The sequence below is a fragment of the Hippoglossus hippoglossus genome, chromosome 19 (assembly GCF_009819705.1).
Source record: "Hippoglossus hippoglossus isolate fHipHip1 chromosome 19, fHipHip1.pri, whole genome shotgun sequence".
Taxonomy (NCBI): Eukaryota; Metazoa; Chordata; class Actinopteri; order Pleuronectiformes; family Pleuronectidae; genus Hippoglossus; species Hippoglossus hippoglossus.
In genome coordinates this window covers 12362501-12378012 of record NC_047169.1, presented here as the reverse complement: position 1 = coordinate 12378012, position 15512 = coordinate 12362501, and the positions used below count along the sequence as shown (strand labels likewise).

Genomic DNA, 15512 nt, shown 5'->3' with positions numbered 1-15512 from the left:
TCAAGTCTGACTACTACATTTCATCAAATTTTGACCAGTTGTCACTTGGACTCAAAGATGAACTGATTAAATTTCGGCGGTCGATGTAAGTAGACTGAAACTGCACTGGTGGGCAGAGGAATACAACCACAGGACAATAATTGTAGTTTATTCACATCTCTACAGTACACATTTAAATCAATCTTACTTATTCTAGGCAAAGATGCACTGCTGAAAAATACATAACTGACGGGTGGCAGTAATGTAGAGTGTCCATATTTACAATGTCCTTTGTCAAGCTGCGTTACAGTCAGTTGCTTCCCAGCATCAGGAAGCAGCCATGTTCTGTTCCTTTCAACCTCACAAGCCACTCAACACTTGGTAATTCACGTCTTCTGCCACAGCACTGAACTGTTGATTTCTGTGGCTCCAACAGAAGGAGGATGGTTTCCATTTATTTGGCTCTTTTCTTGGCCTGTAATACAAAAAGAAATTATGATTTTTAAACCAAAAATCACATCTGGGAAAGACCAGTGGGAGGATGACTGTCTTTGCCACTTACTGCGTTTGTAAAGCAGGTCTTCAGTGCTTCAAATTCCTTGGCACACAGGTCCCTCTTCAACTCCTGTCTGCCTGTCGTGGTAGCTGCCACACACTTCCCATACACTGTTGCCTGAGTTACACAGACGGTGACATTAGACAGAGAAAAACTATTCGGATCAGGCGGCAGATTTGTCGTTTTTTAAATTTTTTTCAACATTGTGAGATATTAAGTTGATTTAAAGGAGAATAATTCATGGATCTTCATATGGCAACTGTGTGAAATTTGGTGCAGTTTGATTAAATTCAACATAACATTTTTATACTCATACTGTATACTATACCTGCTTATATACTATCTAACAATCTATATATGCATATATAAATAAACGTCTCTTTAAATATTTCCTTATTTATGATGCATAAATACAGTATACATCCTCATGCAATCATCCTTTGCCCCTGTATTTTATTCAAGTACGTTTCTCGACAAATAATATTGCTGTCTGTATATGTATATATCTGCAATATGTGTATAGTATGTACATATTCTTTGTATCTTTAATTTATTTTACTGCCATTTTTTCTACATTATACTCTCACGTTGTCCACCTCTGTCTGACCATCTGTTATCTTATCCTATCATTCCTGACATGTTTTATAGCATTAGCATCTCGCTGGGCTGAACGTTTCCGTAGTGAAGTATATCTCTTAGTGATCCCATGTGACTGCTCTCTGCTGCTGGGTGTCGGTTCTCACCTCTGATGAACACTGAGCGAACAGCTCAGGGAAAGCTCGGAGTTTCTCTCTGCTGCGACTCCACACGTTTGACCCGGACATGGCCGCAGTTCACTGACTCCACCGACGTCCTTCACGTCTTCAAAGTCAAATGCAGAGTTCGACGGAAAGGAGACGATGATTCCCACTCCGACGCTGCGTCGCTGTTTCTCAAATTTAACGGCAAACTTGACAAATACATCTCAACGAACAGATTCATACTTTAAACCATGGGCAGCGCCATGTTGTTGACCCTGTCATCAAGGAAACGTCCCCGCGGACCATCCGTCAATGCGATTCGCTCGTCTCCCTGTCACTCAAAATGTCCCCTCCAGCTTCCCTAAAGCTGATTCGCCTTTGCCCGACGGTAGGCGTCATCGGACACCGGCACCCAAGAGCCAATACGCTTTTAGGATTGTTTCTCCTTCTTCCGCGATTGGCTAGCTGTCACCTCGAGGCCCGCCTCCCCTCGCTCCGCCCTCAGAGGAAGATGAGGAACCCGGAGCTCGGACTGCGAAATCATGGCAACGTTCATGGAGCGGTTCGCTTTCCTCCAGAAAGTGAGTACCGAGAACAGCCCGAGCAGCGAGAGGAGCCGGCCGACAGCTGACTGCAGCGGGTCGAGCTCCACGCAGCGTCCACCCGCCTGTTCAATCCTGTTAACTTGTGCTACCTTTAGCTCGCTATTAGCCTGCTAAGCTAACAACATGAAGAAACACATCCAGTCATATCTTGTCATGTTTCTGTTGACACGCCGGAGTGTTCCGATAAAGTTTCGATTGAAAACCACACCTATCCATGTCACAATTAGTTTCACCGTTGATTAAACTCACTCATGAATGGTTCTGTGAGACATGCGAGTAACATGAGATTCAACATTCCACTCCACACATGGATTTGTATGATCCAGACTCTCATCCACCATCTGTTCATGATCTCTTCCACCTCTCTTCTTTAGGTGCCCACCCTGATGAAGGCTACAGCAGATGATGAAAACCCCTGTCCTGGCTACTTGTTCCAGGAGATTGGAAGTATCCTGTGGCAGTTTCTGTTGTATTTGTAGATATATATATATATATATGTATACAGTATGTGTAGCCTCTGAGGGCGGTATAGATATGATATGTTGCTCATGTGACACATGCTTATGAATTGATTTGGCTGATAGATACTGACTGGCTCTTAATACCATACATTATATTAGAAAATTACCTCCAAATTTCAGCTTAGTCAGAGAAATTTAGATGGTAGTACTGTGAGCTTTATGGTTTAAGATTTGACAAATTCTGCTTATCTCAGGGACACGTCTCCCTTTTTATGTTATGGGCTGTGGAGCTGTCAAATACAGATCAAGGTCATCAGCAAGAAAGTTCACTGTTTGAATCCAGTTTCGGTCGGGGTCTTTCTGTTTGGAGTTTGAAAGTTCTTGTGGGTTTCCTCCAGCTTCCTCCCACAGTGCAAAGACTGTGGAGACTCTAAATTGGTCGTATATGTAAATGTGGGTGTGGATGGTTGTTTGTCTCTCTATGTTGGCCCTGCGCTTCTCGCCCAATGTCAGCTGGGATGGGCTCTAGCTCTCCTCGTGACCCTCAAATGATAATAGATATAGATAATGGATGGATGGATGGATGTATAGTGAAAATGAAGAGGTGGTACAGTGGTTGACACCGGTGGCTGACAGCATGAAGGTTCTTGTTTTCATCCTTTTCTGTGTGAGATTGAGTTTGAGTTAGTATGTTCTCCCTGTTTCTATGAGGGTTTTCTCCAGCGTCCTCCCACAGTCCACAGACATGCAGATTGGGGTTAGGTTTATTAGAGACTCTTAATTGAACATAGGTGCACAAATGTCGATGGTCGTTGATCAGTGTACCGCGCCTCTCACCCGACGTTAAAGGATAAGTGGTTTGGATAATTGGTGAATAGATATTCCATTAATGGATAATAACCCATTACCCAGCTCAGGTGTATTGATTACTCTATAGTGATATCCTTAACCACCCAATTAGAAATCTCCCATGAATCTTCAGGTTGTGGTCAGTGTTTGTTGGAGTACCTTTTGGAGAGGCTGCAAGCTGAGTCCTGTCACGTCAAATTAAAGGTGAGACCTGTGTATTTCTACATTTCTGCCTGCACAGTGAAACTTTAAAATAGATAAATGCTTCAGTAACTCAAAATTCAATTCTTCTCTCTGTTTTTTAGGTGCTGAAGATCTTTGTCCATCTCTGCAGCCATGGTTCAAACCATTTCCTCACAGAACTTAGAAGGAACTCCACCTTCATCCAGCAAGCGTCAGGTTATTGTTGCTTTTACCCCCAGTTATCTCTCAGTATTCTCTGTTTGTTCTGTTACCTGAATATTCACTGTTTGCTACTGGACATTTTTTGCTCTTCAAGTTTATAGTGGCCCACCTGATCCCATTCATGGCACAGCATTGTACCAGAAAGTGAGGAATACAGCACAGGTGAGACACGAGTTGTATTTCTTCATCATGATCATCACGTATCTGTGAAAGTTACAGACTCGCTCAGTGTTTTGTCTTTGTCTGTTTGTAGGAAGTGGCCAGGTTGCTTTTCACAGATGCAATGTTAAACAAGAGCAGCGTCTCTCCACTCAACCTAGGCTCCACAACGATGGGTGAGCAATACAAATAACCTATTGATAATGACATTATACACAAGTCCCTTTATTGAATCCAAAGCCAGTATTAAATCTACATATTCAATGTGAATGCACTGGAATTCCTTTAAAGCAACAGTCTGTATCTTTCACTGAGCAACAGCGCCCCTTGCGGCCAAATCGCGGAATTTCAGAGTGTTTAAGTGGTTTTAATGTAGAGAAAAAAAACAATCAGAAAAGTCTATCATTTTGCTGACCGGAGCTCTGACTGTGTCGTCCCACTCACCAAACTAAAATACAACTAATGGATGGATGTTACTCATGATCCTCAACTTCCTGAACCAGAAGAGCTGCTGGTGTAACAAATACAAGAGTTTCTTGGCTGAATATTGGAGATGAATGCTGGTTTTTAAGTCTTTTTAACTGATTTGGTTCGGCAGTTCAGCATTACAATTGAACTCAGTCACACACTTGTCACAGGAAATCGTACCTGATCACTTAAGTTACATAGAGCAAGAACTCGGTACTAACACAGAACTCAGTGATTGAATTTTGTGAGCTGAAAGCAAAGGAACAATAGATGTGTTGTGTCTTTTTGTTCAGGTATGGGCTCTGACCACAGGTCAGGAATGCAGGGCTTTGGTTACAGTCCAGGGAAGCAGGGGACAGGTGAGCAATCTGCCCAACACACACACACACACATATACATACACACAAACAAATAAAATCAAGCTTATGTCTGTACCTGTGCCTCCCAACAGGCAGTGACTCACTATTGGATAAGATCCAGAAAGCTGCAGAGGTAGTGGCCAGTGCTGTCCTTCCACCGACTGAACACCAGGGCATCCGTCTCCAAGACAACCATTATAGGGCCGTAGTGGCGCCGTCTGCACCCATAGAGGTTGCGGTGCCTGCATGTGCCTATAACCTGCCTGCTCACAAACCGAAAGGTCAGTCATTAACGGTGTGATAGAAAACACAGACTACAGGCTTCAATCTCAAATTATGACCTTATGTCACAGTATATGAGTCACTGACGAGCTCAAGCTGCAGCATTGAGACTCCACTTTAAATCCATAAATGTTCTCCCCTTGACTATCTGGTCCCTTCACCGCAGCAGTGACCCAGCGGTGCCCGGGGAAGGTAGGAGGCGGCTGGGAAGAGACCGACAGCGGCAACAGCTCCTCTCACAACTCCTCTCAGGACATCGCAGCCAACAGCAGGGCCTCAGTGGGCAGCAAGTCAGCGGGGACCGGGAGCCAATCGGGGGCCAGTAGAGAGAGCAGTGGTGACCTATCAGAACGGTTAGTGGCAAGGTCAGCCTGTGGAGCTGTGTGAGGAGAGAGGTTTCTGTGAACACCAGTTTTACTGTAGTTCTACTAGTACTCGGACTTTAACACCTAACATAATATATATATATATTTTCTGTGCAGAGATGATGCACAGATTCTCAACTTTTCCACGGTTATTTTAATTTCTCCTTTTCGAACACTGTCTGATTTCCAGGGTTGATGCTTTGCAGTTGGGGGACTGTGGCCAGGAGGTGGCCCTCATCAGCAGGCTGACTGAAGGATCCAGAGTGTTCCTGTCCAGAGAGGAGAACCAGCACTTCATCAAAGAGTTAGTACATATAAAATCAGCCTGAGAATACAGATGCTGTGGTTGATTCTCTGTGTATATAATATGGTAATTACCTTTTATTTTTGCTCATTAAATAAGTGATATAATATTTGTCTTTGTATCTAATCTTTCAGATGCTCCATTCTTAACTGTGAGGTTGTGGTGGAGTTGCTCTCAAGCAAACTTCAAGATCCCTCAAACACTGTTAAGATGGTAACAATGAATAGGCTTCGCTGATCACCCAGGTTTTCTTTATGATATTTTGCAATCCTAACATTCACGTCTCGTTTTCCTCCAATCCTGCAGAGGGCTCTGTGTGCTATCGCATGCCTCATGACCTCTGACCTCCTCTCTCTGGAGCAAATGTTTGGAGCCACACAAAGGAGACTTCGCCAGCTGAGTGAGGGGCCCCCAGGGCCTGTGGCAAACAAAGCCACCAAGGTAAGGGAGCCAGACATAGAAAACAACACGTGGTGATGATATGACAGAACTAGGTCAGGAGATTAATTCTCTTCTCCTCCGAACAGATTTTGCGACAGTTTGAAGCTCTGACAGGTGGATCTTTGAATGCTCCCAAGCAGGATACAGCAAACGGCAGCCACCAGGCTACAAGTAATCAGCCTCACACATCTTCATACTCAGACCCTTTACTACCGTCTTGCTCTGCTGACAGCACCAACCTCAACCATCATCAGCCTGACGTCGCACCCATAGATGCCACTCAGCTACCAGATCACCCATCTTCCCCTTCTAGTCTGACTTTGGCACAGAAACACTCAGCAGACCTGATGAATGACGATGATGAGGTGAAACTTTCTTCCATTCAGCCAGAGCCTATCAGGACTGCTGACGTTGCACTGGCTGTTGGTGATCCAGAGCTTACCAGAGACAGAGGTTCCTCCCCTCTCTGTGAGCCGCAGGGCGAGCAGCTCTGTCTAAGCAGAGTGTCTCTGTTCAGTGGAATGGAGCTGGTGACCAGGGGGAGGCCGCTGTGCGAGAGGGAAAGAGAAGCGTCCCAGACTGACACGGACAGAAAGGAGGATGGCTTAAAGCAGAATGCAGCTGTGTATAGGTCTGACGATGCAGAACATTCAACTCATCCTGTCACCAGTAAAAACAGCGAGAGTTCTCCTTCATTTTGCAACTCGGCTGCATCCGATAGCAGCCAGCCAGTATCTGCCTTCTCATTTCTCAAATTTTGACCAACAACTGCTGCTGGAACTGTTCGACCTAAACCAATGATGTCATCACATATATATATATATATCATTTTAGGAAATCTATTTAATTAAAAACAAGCTCAGATCTGCAAGGTTATACTGTAGAGGCAGCAGATTCATATTATGTCCAAGTTGTCTATTCATATATGTGGGGTGCCTCTGTGGAAGCTGGACTTAGAGGACCAGCGTGTGGGATTTATGCTGAGTTCACACTACATGATTTTAACCCGATTTTCCACTCGATGGATGTTTTGAGGCTCTGGTGTAGACAGAATTGATTTCAGTGCCAAGACTCTGTCATCCGTTCGCTGTACACTGTTTACAGTTGGACTAGTTTCTAATGTCACACAAATGTTTCTCCACCCAAAACACAAACAGTGACTCTTCTAGTAGCTGCTTTAGGTCCAGACAACATTTTGGCTCATCTTTATTCACAGCTATCTGCATATGAATCCAGATAAACTAAAAAGCTGATTGCTGATGCATTTTGGTTCATGTTTTCTGCGTATATTGCTCTCCACATTAACTGTTTACCTGCAGACAAGGCGGGGTGAAGATTGCGTAGTGTGTGACCCTGTCCCTAGTCAATCATGTAGTATGAACTGCACAGTGATTCGTAGTCTGAACTTTGCATGAGAGCCTTTTTAGCAGTGAGGTTGCACATTGTGATCAACTCAACCCCTCCCCCCTCCCCTTCCAAAAATGTAGGAGAACCTGCATTGGCCTTCAGTTTGCATAAAATACAAAACGTCCTCCTCAGAGCCAGTGTTTGATTTGTCCCTTCTGGGCTACTGGAGAAACAATGTAATTCAATATGAAAGGAGGAACTGCCTCTCATTTTGATGTGACTGGCTCATTTTAAGTGAACAAAAACATGAGTTACTAACTGAAAACAGGTTATGAATATTATATTTCATTTATACAATTTGTGCTAAGGTATTGCTTTGAATCCCACACACTGCACCTATGAGCAGCAGATTGGGTAAGAGACAGATTCAGGACTCTGAGCTGTGGTCATTGAGGGATGAAGTTGAATTTCTCAAAAATGTTTCACGAGTATGGTTGTCTTGAATTACAGGTTCTAACTGATGGTTGCTTTATCTCAGGATTTATTTTAGGTAACAACTCTTACACCTCCGCAGCAGCCCCTGAACCTCTGAGGGACAATCCCTTGATTTGTAATTTGCACTACAGTTGCTTTTTTTAATGATCTCATGAAACTACGAAGCAGAGTCGTCTTCCATATTTCTTTGGTACTAAGCTATCAGTATTGTGTTAAGTTTACAAGTTAAGTCATTCTACCCTGTATTGATTGAAACATACCAATGAGAATAGAGTGCATGTCTTTAATGAAAAAACTGAGTGTGGAGAACTAACATGGACGTTTTTGATGACATAATCTGTGTGCAATAACCAATGTGCTAAACATCTGCAATCAGCATAATGAAAAATATCTTCAACTTAACAGTCACTTCTAAATATAATGTAAACTGCATCCACTATGGTTATTTCAGTGACACATTATAATGTGGCATTTAGTACAAACGACATACCATAATGGAAACCTACTGGTACATAGTGAAAGCTACTGTACCGTTACTGCTACAGTCACTTTGTTTCAGTGAGCCACGCTGTTGCACAGGTTGAAGAATAAAACATGCTGTTTTTTGTTACAGCAACAACTACATATAAGTGAGTGTCACTATGCTGCAAATTCACAAATGGAAATGGTCTCAAACATCACTTCCAATAACACTTTATTTCAATGTCAAATGATTTGGAACATTACACAAAATATGAATCATCACACCTCCTTTATTTGCAACACAGTGTACTGGTCATATTAAACCGCCCATAAACAAGTATGGCTGACAGTCTTATGACACGCTCATACACATGTTAGATGCTAAAGAAGTAAAACCTGGTTCTGAATTCCTTTAGACAGCCTTTTTTCTCAGGGGCTTGATTTGTTAGATGCACTGTGCTGAGTGAACTAGCGGAGCAGCGGGCTGCTGCGTCAACTCTCAGCTCTGGAATTAGCCAGGGTTCAATCTGAGGTTGGTGGGCCTCATCAAGAACCACTGCTCCATTAACTTGAACCTTCTGACCTGCCACACCTTAGCTTTTAGATAGGGAAAATAACTGCAAAATACAGTTTACTCTAACTTTATTACTTTGGTTAGAGAAAACAGAAAAGGCCTAAACTCTTTTAAACTAGATGGATTTTAATAGTGCTCCTTGGGAGTGAATCAGTTGGCCTCCATCAACTTATTTGGTGAAGGGGATCACAACTCCCAATTCACAGATACAAACGTGTGAGTGCCTTCCCCCGTCAAGAGTAAACAGAATGAGGAGTTATTGAGTAAAGTGCTGAGCTTTATTTAGTTTTGCAAGCACTTTGGATCATCATCACACTTCTCTTGTGATTAGCACCAATGAAAATGTCCACACATCGATGCACGCATGTAAAGAGAATGATAACTCTTTATAAAGTGCACAGGGTGCGTGCACACACATGCACTCACACAAACACACTTACACATCAATACTGCACAGAAAACCACAGTGGCTGGGCCATGGAAAGGCGGATGTGCTTATGGTTTCAACAAATGGTACATGGCGAGGTGGGGATGAGCCTTTGTGCCCAAATTCTGTAAACCTCCCCACACGACATCCCCTCCCCCCTGACCCGAGTGTGTCGCTTGAGGCTTTCAAAGAGGAGCCACCGTGCCGGCAGCGTCTGCACCGATGGGTGAGGGACAAAAGGTCAGGAGAAGGGCCAGAGGTCACAGTCATGTCGAGCCCGGGCGCTCTCTGGTCTGTAGACTGCTGAAGTGCGCCTCCCTCAGGACTCTGTTGATGTGGTCGTAAGAGATACTGCTGCCGTTGCCGTGGAAACCGTGCTGCATGGAGCTGGCAGAGTCTTCAGGCTTTGGGCTGAGGGCGTGCTGGGCGATGCAGTTGTTCTGGCTGTGTATGCACGGCCTGGTAGTGACCACTATTGCTCTCTCTGGACTACTGATCCCGTTACTGCTGTCACTGCTGGAAGACTGCAAACACAGAATAGAGAGGGGCCCCCGAGGAGCAGCTTCATGAATGGATGGAGAATCCTTAAATAAAACATTCAGTGCTTCTCCTGACATTGGTGCATTGCATATGGATTGCAGAGGCACGTATTTATATGCGGGATGTCAGGTTGCTCGCTTTATCCACAAATGTCAGACTCTACGCATGAAGAAAGAGAATATGTAACCTTTGCAGACCGATTCATCCTCTCCCAAAGGACAACTTTCATGAAATGCTTGTCTGTGTAATGGTCTGACGATGAACTGACTTCAGTCTCACCTCTGAGTCCAAATCTGACACAAGCAGGCTGGGTCCCCCTCCTGACCTCTTGGCCTGAGAGCTGAGCTGCTGGTCCTCCTCGCTGTTGCAGCTACGGTGTCGTTTCCTGTGCAAAAGCAGAAATGGAGGCGGAGTGTTGTTAAATGCTGAGGTGTATATAAAAGTGGAGGCGATAGTGTGACAGAAATGATGCAGGGAGGGGGAGGGAGATCGGAGGGGGGAGGGAGATCGGAGGGAGGGAGGCAGACCATCGAGAGAACATGAAGAGGAACCAAAAATAGCAACACACACACACAGGAGCAGTTACATGAATAGACATGTGGCACTCCCATTATGAGAACAAAAATGATTAACATAACTTCACTGGGATTTAGCAGGAGTTTAATCCAACATATAGATACGGCATTGTTATGTGGAACAGTCTAGATTAGTGTGCTATAGAAAGGAATGATCTGGACACCATGCTGCAGTACAGCTGAGGTGTTTGATTGTAATCCCGTGTGGAATGAAGGGGCTGCATTAGGGTGGAAATGGTTACCTGTTGTCAGTCAGCATTTCTCCAGTCTTGTCGGGTGTATTTTTTGTTTGGGGGGGTGGGGTGGGGTGGGGGCAAACAGAAAGGTCGACACTTCTTGTGGGCCGGGTCCAGATGCCTTTACTATGTCACAGCTCCACCACCATTCCGTAGAAAATCAATATGGCAAGCTTCCTCTCATCTCATCAGAATATGCAGGACGTGAGAGAGTTAACCTCCAGCTGGCTACAACACAAACCTCCGCTGAGGGTTACTTCAGCCCTGTCACTGCTCCGAGTCCAGCCCAACCTGCCGGCCAACCGACCATCCAACGCCCCGGCGATACCACAGCCTGCCTCTGGAAGCCTGAGAGCTAACCAGCTAACCAGCTAGCTGCTAGGTACTCTCGTTTACGCAGTGAAATCTCGAGGAGCTCCAGGCAGACGGCAAAGGGAGCCGGCTAGGCTAAGCTAGGCTAGGCTAGCCCGCTAGCTGCTACTGCTGCTGCTACTGAACGGCGGTGCCGAAGCTAACTACTTAAGCTAACTGCACCGGAAAGTTCTTCCGCCTTCGTACTCCGTCCTCTCGCCGCTAGCTGATGTCAGGACCTGACGACAGTCTCACGTTAGACAGTAAAACAGGGGAAGTTAACGAACTATCACAGAATAAAGTGGTCAGATGTAAGTCATTGAAAGCTCGGTGCGGTTTAGCTGAGCCATCGCAGCGGGTTCGTCTTCTTCGCTGCTGTTCGTCGCTGTCGCCTGAAGCTCCGCCCCTCTGTTTACGTGACGTCACAGAGGAAACGACTTCCGGTGTCAACAACATGGTGAAGTTCTTCATCTCCTCAGGGACATTCTCTCATTTCCACCTTCTCGCCACATTAACGAGGTAATCAATGTATCGACAAATATACATTTTGATAGAATGGCAAGGATGTCGTTTACAATGTCGACCGGAAGTGTTGTTTACTGAATCGATGTTAGAAATGTCACAAGTTACTTCCGGCAGCTTTCAGCTTGAAGAGAAATACATGTGTCTGTCCAGGCAGGTGCATTGTTTTACCGTTTACATGTATTTACACACTCTGGTCATCTGGGTCGATAATCTGTAATTTGATGCTGTTTTCCCTCATTTATATTGTGGAGTAAGTGCTGCAGCTCATCGAGACCAACATTAATTCATAAACTGCCTTTTCAACTGCAGGATTAGTGTGATAATGATAATTCAACTACAAGATTTCCCTTTGGATCTGCACCACATTCGCACACACTCATAAATGGCAGTTCCCTAAAATGCCTGCTGATTATTTCATCATCATCCTTGAATTACTTTCTGAGAAAGTGAAAGTGTTAAACAAACACCGTACTCCCCCTGATCCAGATCTGCACATATCTGTCATTCCTTAGATCATGCCCCACCCCTCTACAACATTTCCTGGAATTTGGCTGAGTATATTTTGCATAATCCTACTTACAAAAAATAAGAGACATAACCTCAGCAAGTTTCAAATTTCACTTAGAATTCATCTGTATGTTAATGGCGTATTTCTGTGCCGCAGATGAAGGTGATCCAGCACTCTGCAGAGACACTGCAAACAGCTTTGGTCTCTGATCGTCAGGACTTGGCCAAACTTTACAGGAAGTACACAAATGAAGAAAGGTGTCTTCTGGAGGAGGGATTCCACCAGGGGCAGCCGGGTTCCCTCTTCCATCCCATCACAGTGCATTCTGACTCCGACTGGATCCCCGCTCACCCTGAGGAGCCTCAGGACTTTGAAAGCTTCTACAGAGATCCCTTCAGGAAGACCCCCGCTGCGAGCCACAACACTGTTTATATTCAAACCATCGGTGAGTATGTTTGTGTCAAATACTGCTAGCTTCCTTTTTGCCTCATGTCAGGTACAGAGTGACGTCCTCAATAGATGGCCATTAACAATGACTGTGTTTCTCAGTACCAGTAATAATGAAAAACCCTTGAGGATTAACCGGATTTCATTGACTAAGATATGGGAGACATTACATTAAATACAGATGGATACAGTGGAGATTTTTAAACTTTTGGCTTTAATTCTATCTTGTGTTTCATATAGGTTCCTTTGGGGAGGCGGGGGTCCAGACAGACCAGTATGTGGAGTGGCTCAGACAATACTGCCAGGCCTTCTTCTATGGGCTTTCTGTCAAGTTGCTGCCTGCAGTTACTGTGGCTGAAACGGGATGCTCTTTCCGTGTTAACAGCAACTCACACAACCTTCAGATCCTCACTGGTAAGTTAGGCAGTTTGTTAATTTTGTCTTTCGAGGCGTTTATGCTGTCTTTCATGTAGAAATTGGAGAGTGTTGAAGAAAAACACAGTCAAAACAGTCATCCCAAAGTATCATTGTCCATGATGTTGCTTTCTCATTATGGTTTTCTGTTGAAATTAAGGTGATCTTCTACGATTTCTGGGCAACAGGAAGCCAAAAGATGCTTTTTGTATTGTCGGAATCACAATGATTGACCTGTACCCCAAAGACTCCTGGAACTTTGTCTTTGGACAGGCGTCTCTCAGTATGGGTGAGAATTTTCCACAAGGCCTTAAATAAAAAGTATAACTGGTCCCTGCATGATGTTGTGGGGAAAGAGTCAGAAGTACATATGGTAACCATTTCGGCTATTTTGTTGATTTATTTAGTTTAGCTCTCCTTAAATTGACCAATGCAGCCAAGGCGCCTCACAACCTGAAACTTTTACTTTGAAGGAGAGTTGTCTCTGTTTCTGGATCTCCATTTCCTTGTTAAATTTTCATGTTCAAGTTGTGCTGAACTCCATTGTACGTTTTCATTTGATGCGATAACAGCGCAGGCAAATGTTAACAGCGTTTAGACACATTTACATCTGTACACTAAAGACAATGAAAAAAACAAATACCACCTTTAAGGGACATTTTTCCACGTACAGCCTGACCAGATATGGATGAATATTACTTCATGCACGGACCATAATGCCCTCTGATTATTAATATTACAGGCTGCCACACAACACTTGATAATAATCCTCTTCCACTGCATCACAACATATTTTAAATCTGCATTTTGAATACCCTGATACATCCAGGACATGCACAGTGTTCATTTAGAAACAATAAGTAATCATTTAATAGTTATCGAATATGTTGTCTTATATTCATGATAATTGGTCTTTGTTGAGGTAATGTGGTTGTGCTACCACTAGATGGTGCTACATTAAAATTCATACGATCCAGGAGAGATTTTATTGCTCACCCTCATCATTGTCTTTCAACTGTGCACAGGAATGGGTGTTTTCAGCTTCGCCAGGTATGACGACAACTTCTACAGCAGAAACTATGCAGGTCGACTGAAAAAACTTCTGGAGCCAAAGCAGGGGGACTACTCTGTGTTTGACGGATATTACACTCCCCCCATCTCCAGCACTCTGCTGCTTCGTTCCTGCAAGGTTTCCAACAAACACACTCTTCCACACACTTTTAATACTATGCACTTTTGAGTGGTCCTGCCAAAGGTCACCTACGTTAATCAGTAGATTTAAAACACTCAATACTGCTGATTTAAAGCTTCTTCTTTTTTTTTACTGTGGAGTTACCAGAAAACCCCTAATGTGAAACATTTCTTTCCAGACAATGACACACGAGATCGGCCACATGTTTGGAATAAGGCATTGCCAGTGGTTGAGCTGCGTCATGCAGGGCTCGAACCATCTAGAGGAGTCGGATCGCAGGCCTCTGGATTTCTGTCCCATCTGCCTTCGCAAGCTGCAGGTTTCAGTCGGCTTCAAAATAGCTGAAAGATACAAGGTAAAAAAACCAACATAGAAAAAACATTGTGAAATAACAATAATAAGATAAAACCAGGTTCCTTAGTTTTCTATTTAAGTATTTTTACAGTGCAGATTAACATCCAGTAGTTTTCATCAGGTCTCTTCAGGAAAACAGTATAATAGTGTGTCCTGGTTATGACAGCACCGGTTCTACAGGACACCAGGCTTCAGTTGATACTCTACTGTGCCACATGTACAGAAGGTGCAGTCATGATACAAAAAGAGTACAAGTTGATCTGGTGGCTCACTATCTTGTTGCTGTTTCAAGGACTTTGGAATTTTACCATGGTAAGTCACTTAATTTATTGATTTACTGAATGAATTGAATGAATGCTTATCTGTGTTTATTAGGCCTTACTGCACTGGATGGAGGAGGATCAGAGATCAATATCCAGACCAGATGAGGCCTCTGTCTCTCAGTCTGCACTCTCCTGTCCCAAACCCACTGAAGCCTTTCATGCTTCTACACTTTGGCTCCACAGATGCCTGGACGTACTGGAAAAAACATGAACTACAGTGTTTTCCAGTGGATCTGGAAACAATGGAGAGGACAGTGACATCAAAATGTATTTAGCCCGACACTTTCATGTGCAATATGCAACAGATATGTGCTGCTTTTTGATATAAACCCACTTCTTACACACTCCTGACATTCTAAAAGTACTCAAAGTAAATGGTGAGAGACAGAAACAAACACACACAGATAGTACGTAGACGTGATCTCAATAGGACACGTCTTTTATTATAAAGTTTGACTAATTGTTTGAACCTCGTTGGTAGCGGTAGAAATGTTATGTAGGCAGATTGGAACCACAACTCAGGCCCCTGTGGTTCCAGACTGAATGAAAAAATGGGTTCAGTCAAGTGTAATTTAAAAAAAAAGATTGTTTTATAAAATTCTACTTAATAAATATTAGTTTTTATTAATGAACTTGCCTCTAAACTTTATAGTTGAGTTTCTATTAGTTCTAAGGTTGATGCATTTGAATGTTTAGAATAGAAACTATAAAATCTCAATGTCGTGCAACAGATCTTTATCACATTTTTGCAGTGAAAATGTCACATACA

General features: G+C 43.7%; 4 protein-coding genes across 6 annotated transcripts; 2 read left to right on the top strand and 2 right to left on the bottom strand.

Annotated features, from left to right (window-relative positions):
• Positions 1–132: 132 nt before the first annotated feature.
• Positions 133–1584, bottom strand: ndufaf8 (NADH:ubiquinone oxidoreductase complex assembly factor 8). Of its 2 annotated transcripts, XM_034570127.1 has the most exons (4): positions 1519–1582; positions 1279–1397; positions 542–652; positions 133–454 (listed from the first exon to the last, which is right to left on the bottom strand). In XM_034570127.1, the coding sequence occupies exons 2-4, from the start codon at positions 1357–1359 to the stop codon at positions 434–436; spliced, it is 213 nt and encodes a 70-aa protein (XP_034426018.1). In that variant the 5' UTR covers positions 1360–1397; positions 1519–1582; the 3' UTR covers positions 133–433. The 2 variants fall into 2 exon arrangements, with proteins under 2 accessions (XP_034426018.1, XP_034426017.1); XM_034570126.1 differs by having other exon boundaries at positions 1279–1584.
• Positions 1585–1758: 174 nt separating this feature from the next.
• Positions 1759–8437, top strand: tepsin (TEPSIN adaptor related protein complex 4 accessory protein). 2 transcript variants are annotated; one of them, XM_034569801.1, is made up of 13 exons: positions 1759–1856; positions 2255–2327; positions 3303–3394; positions 3496–3589; positions 3690–3757; positions 3849–3930; positions 4516–4581; positions 4674–4862; positions 5033–5216; positions 5419–5532; positions 5667–5745; positions 5839–5973; positions 6060–8437. In XM_034569801.1, exons 1-13 carry the CDS (start codon positions 1818–1820, stop codon positions 6732–6734), a joined length of 1890 nt encoding a protein of 629 aa, XP_034425692.1. In that variant the 5' UTR covers positions 1759–1817; the 3' UTR covers positions 6735–8437. The 2 variants fall into 2 exon arrangements, with proteins under 2 accessions (XP_034425692.1, XP_034425691.1); XM_034569800.1 differs by having other exon boundaries at positions 5030–5216.
• Positions 8438–8517: 80 nt separating this feature from the next.
• Positions 8518–11393, bottom strand: si:dkey-21c1.1 (protein FAM104A-like). The gene is made up of 3 exons (XM_034569811.1): positions 10636–11393; positions 10098–10203; positions 8518–9802 (listed from the first exon to the last, which is right to left on the bottom strand). Exons 1-3 carry the CDS (start codon positions 10650–10652, stop codon positions 9545–9547), a joined length of 381 nt encoding a protein of 126 aa, XP_034425702.1. The 5' UTR covers positions 10653–11393; the 3' UTR covers positions 8518–9544.
• A 17-nt stretch (positions 11394–11410) lies between these two features.
• LOC117752475 (archaemetzincin-2) lies at positions 11411–15066 on the top strand. Its single transcript, XM_034569810.1, has 7 exons — positions 11411–11499; positions 12170–12458; positions 12701–12874; positions 13035–13163; positions 13900–14063; positions 14245–14421; positions 14796–15066. Exons 2-7 carry the CDS (start codon positions 12170–12172, stop codon positions 14952–14954), a joined length of 1092 nt encoding a protein of 363 aa, XP_034425701.1. The 5' UTR covers positions 11411–11499; the 3' UTR covers positions 14955–15066.
• The last annotated feature ends 446 nt before the right edge of the window (positions 15067–15512 follow it).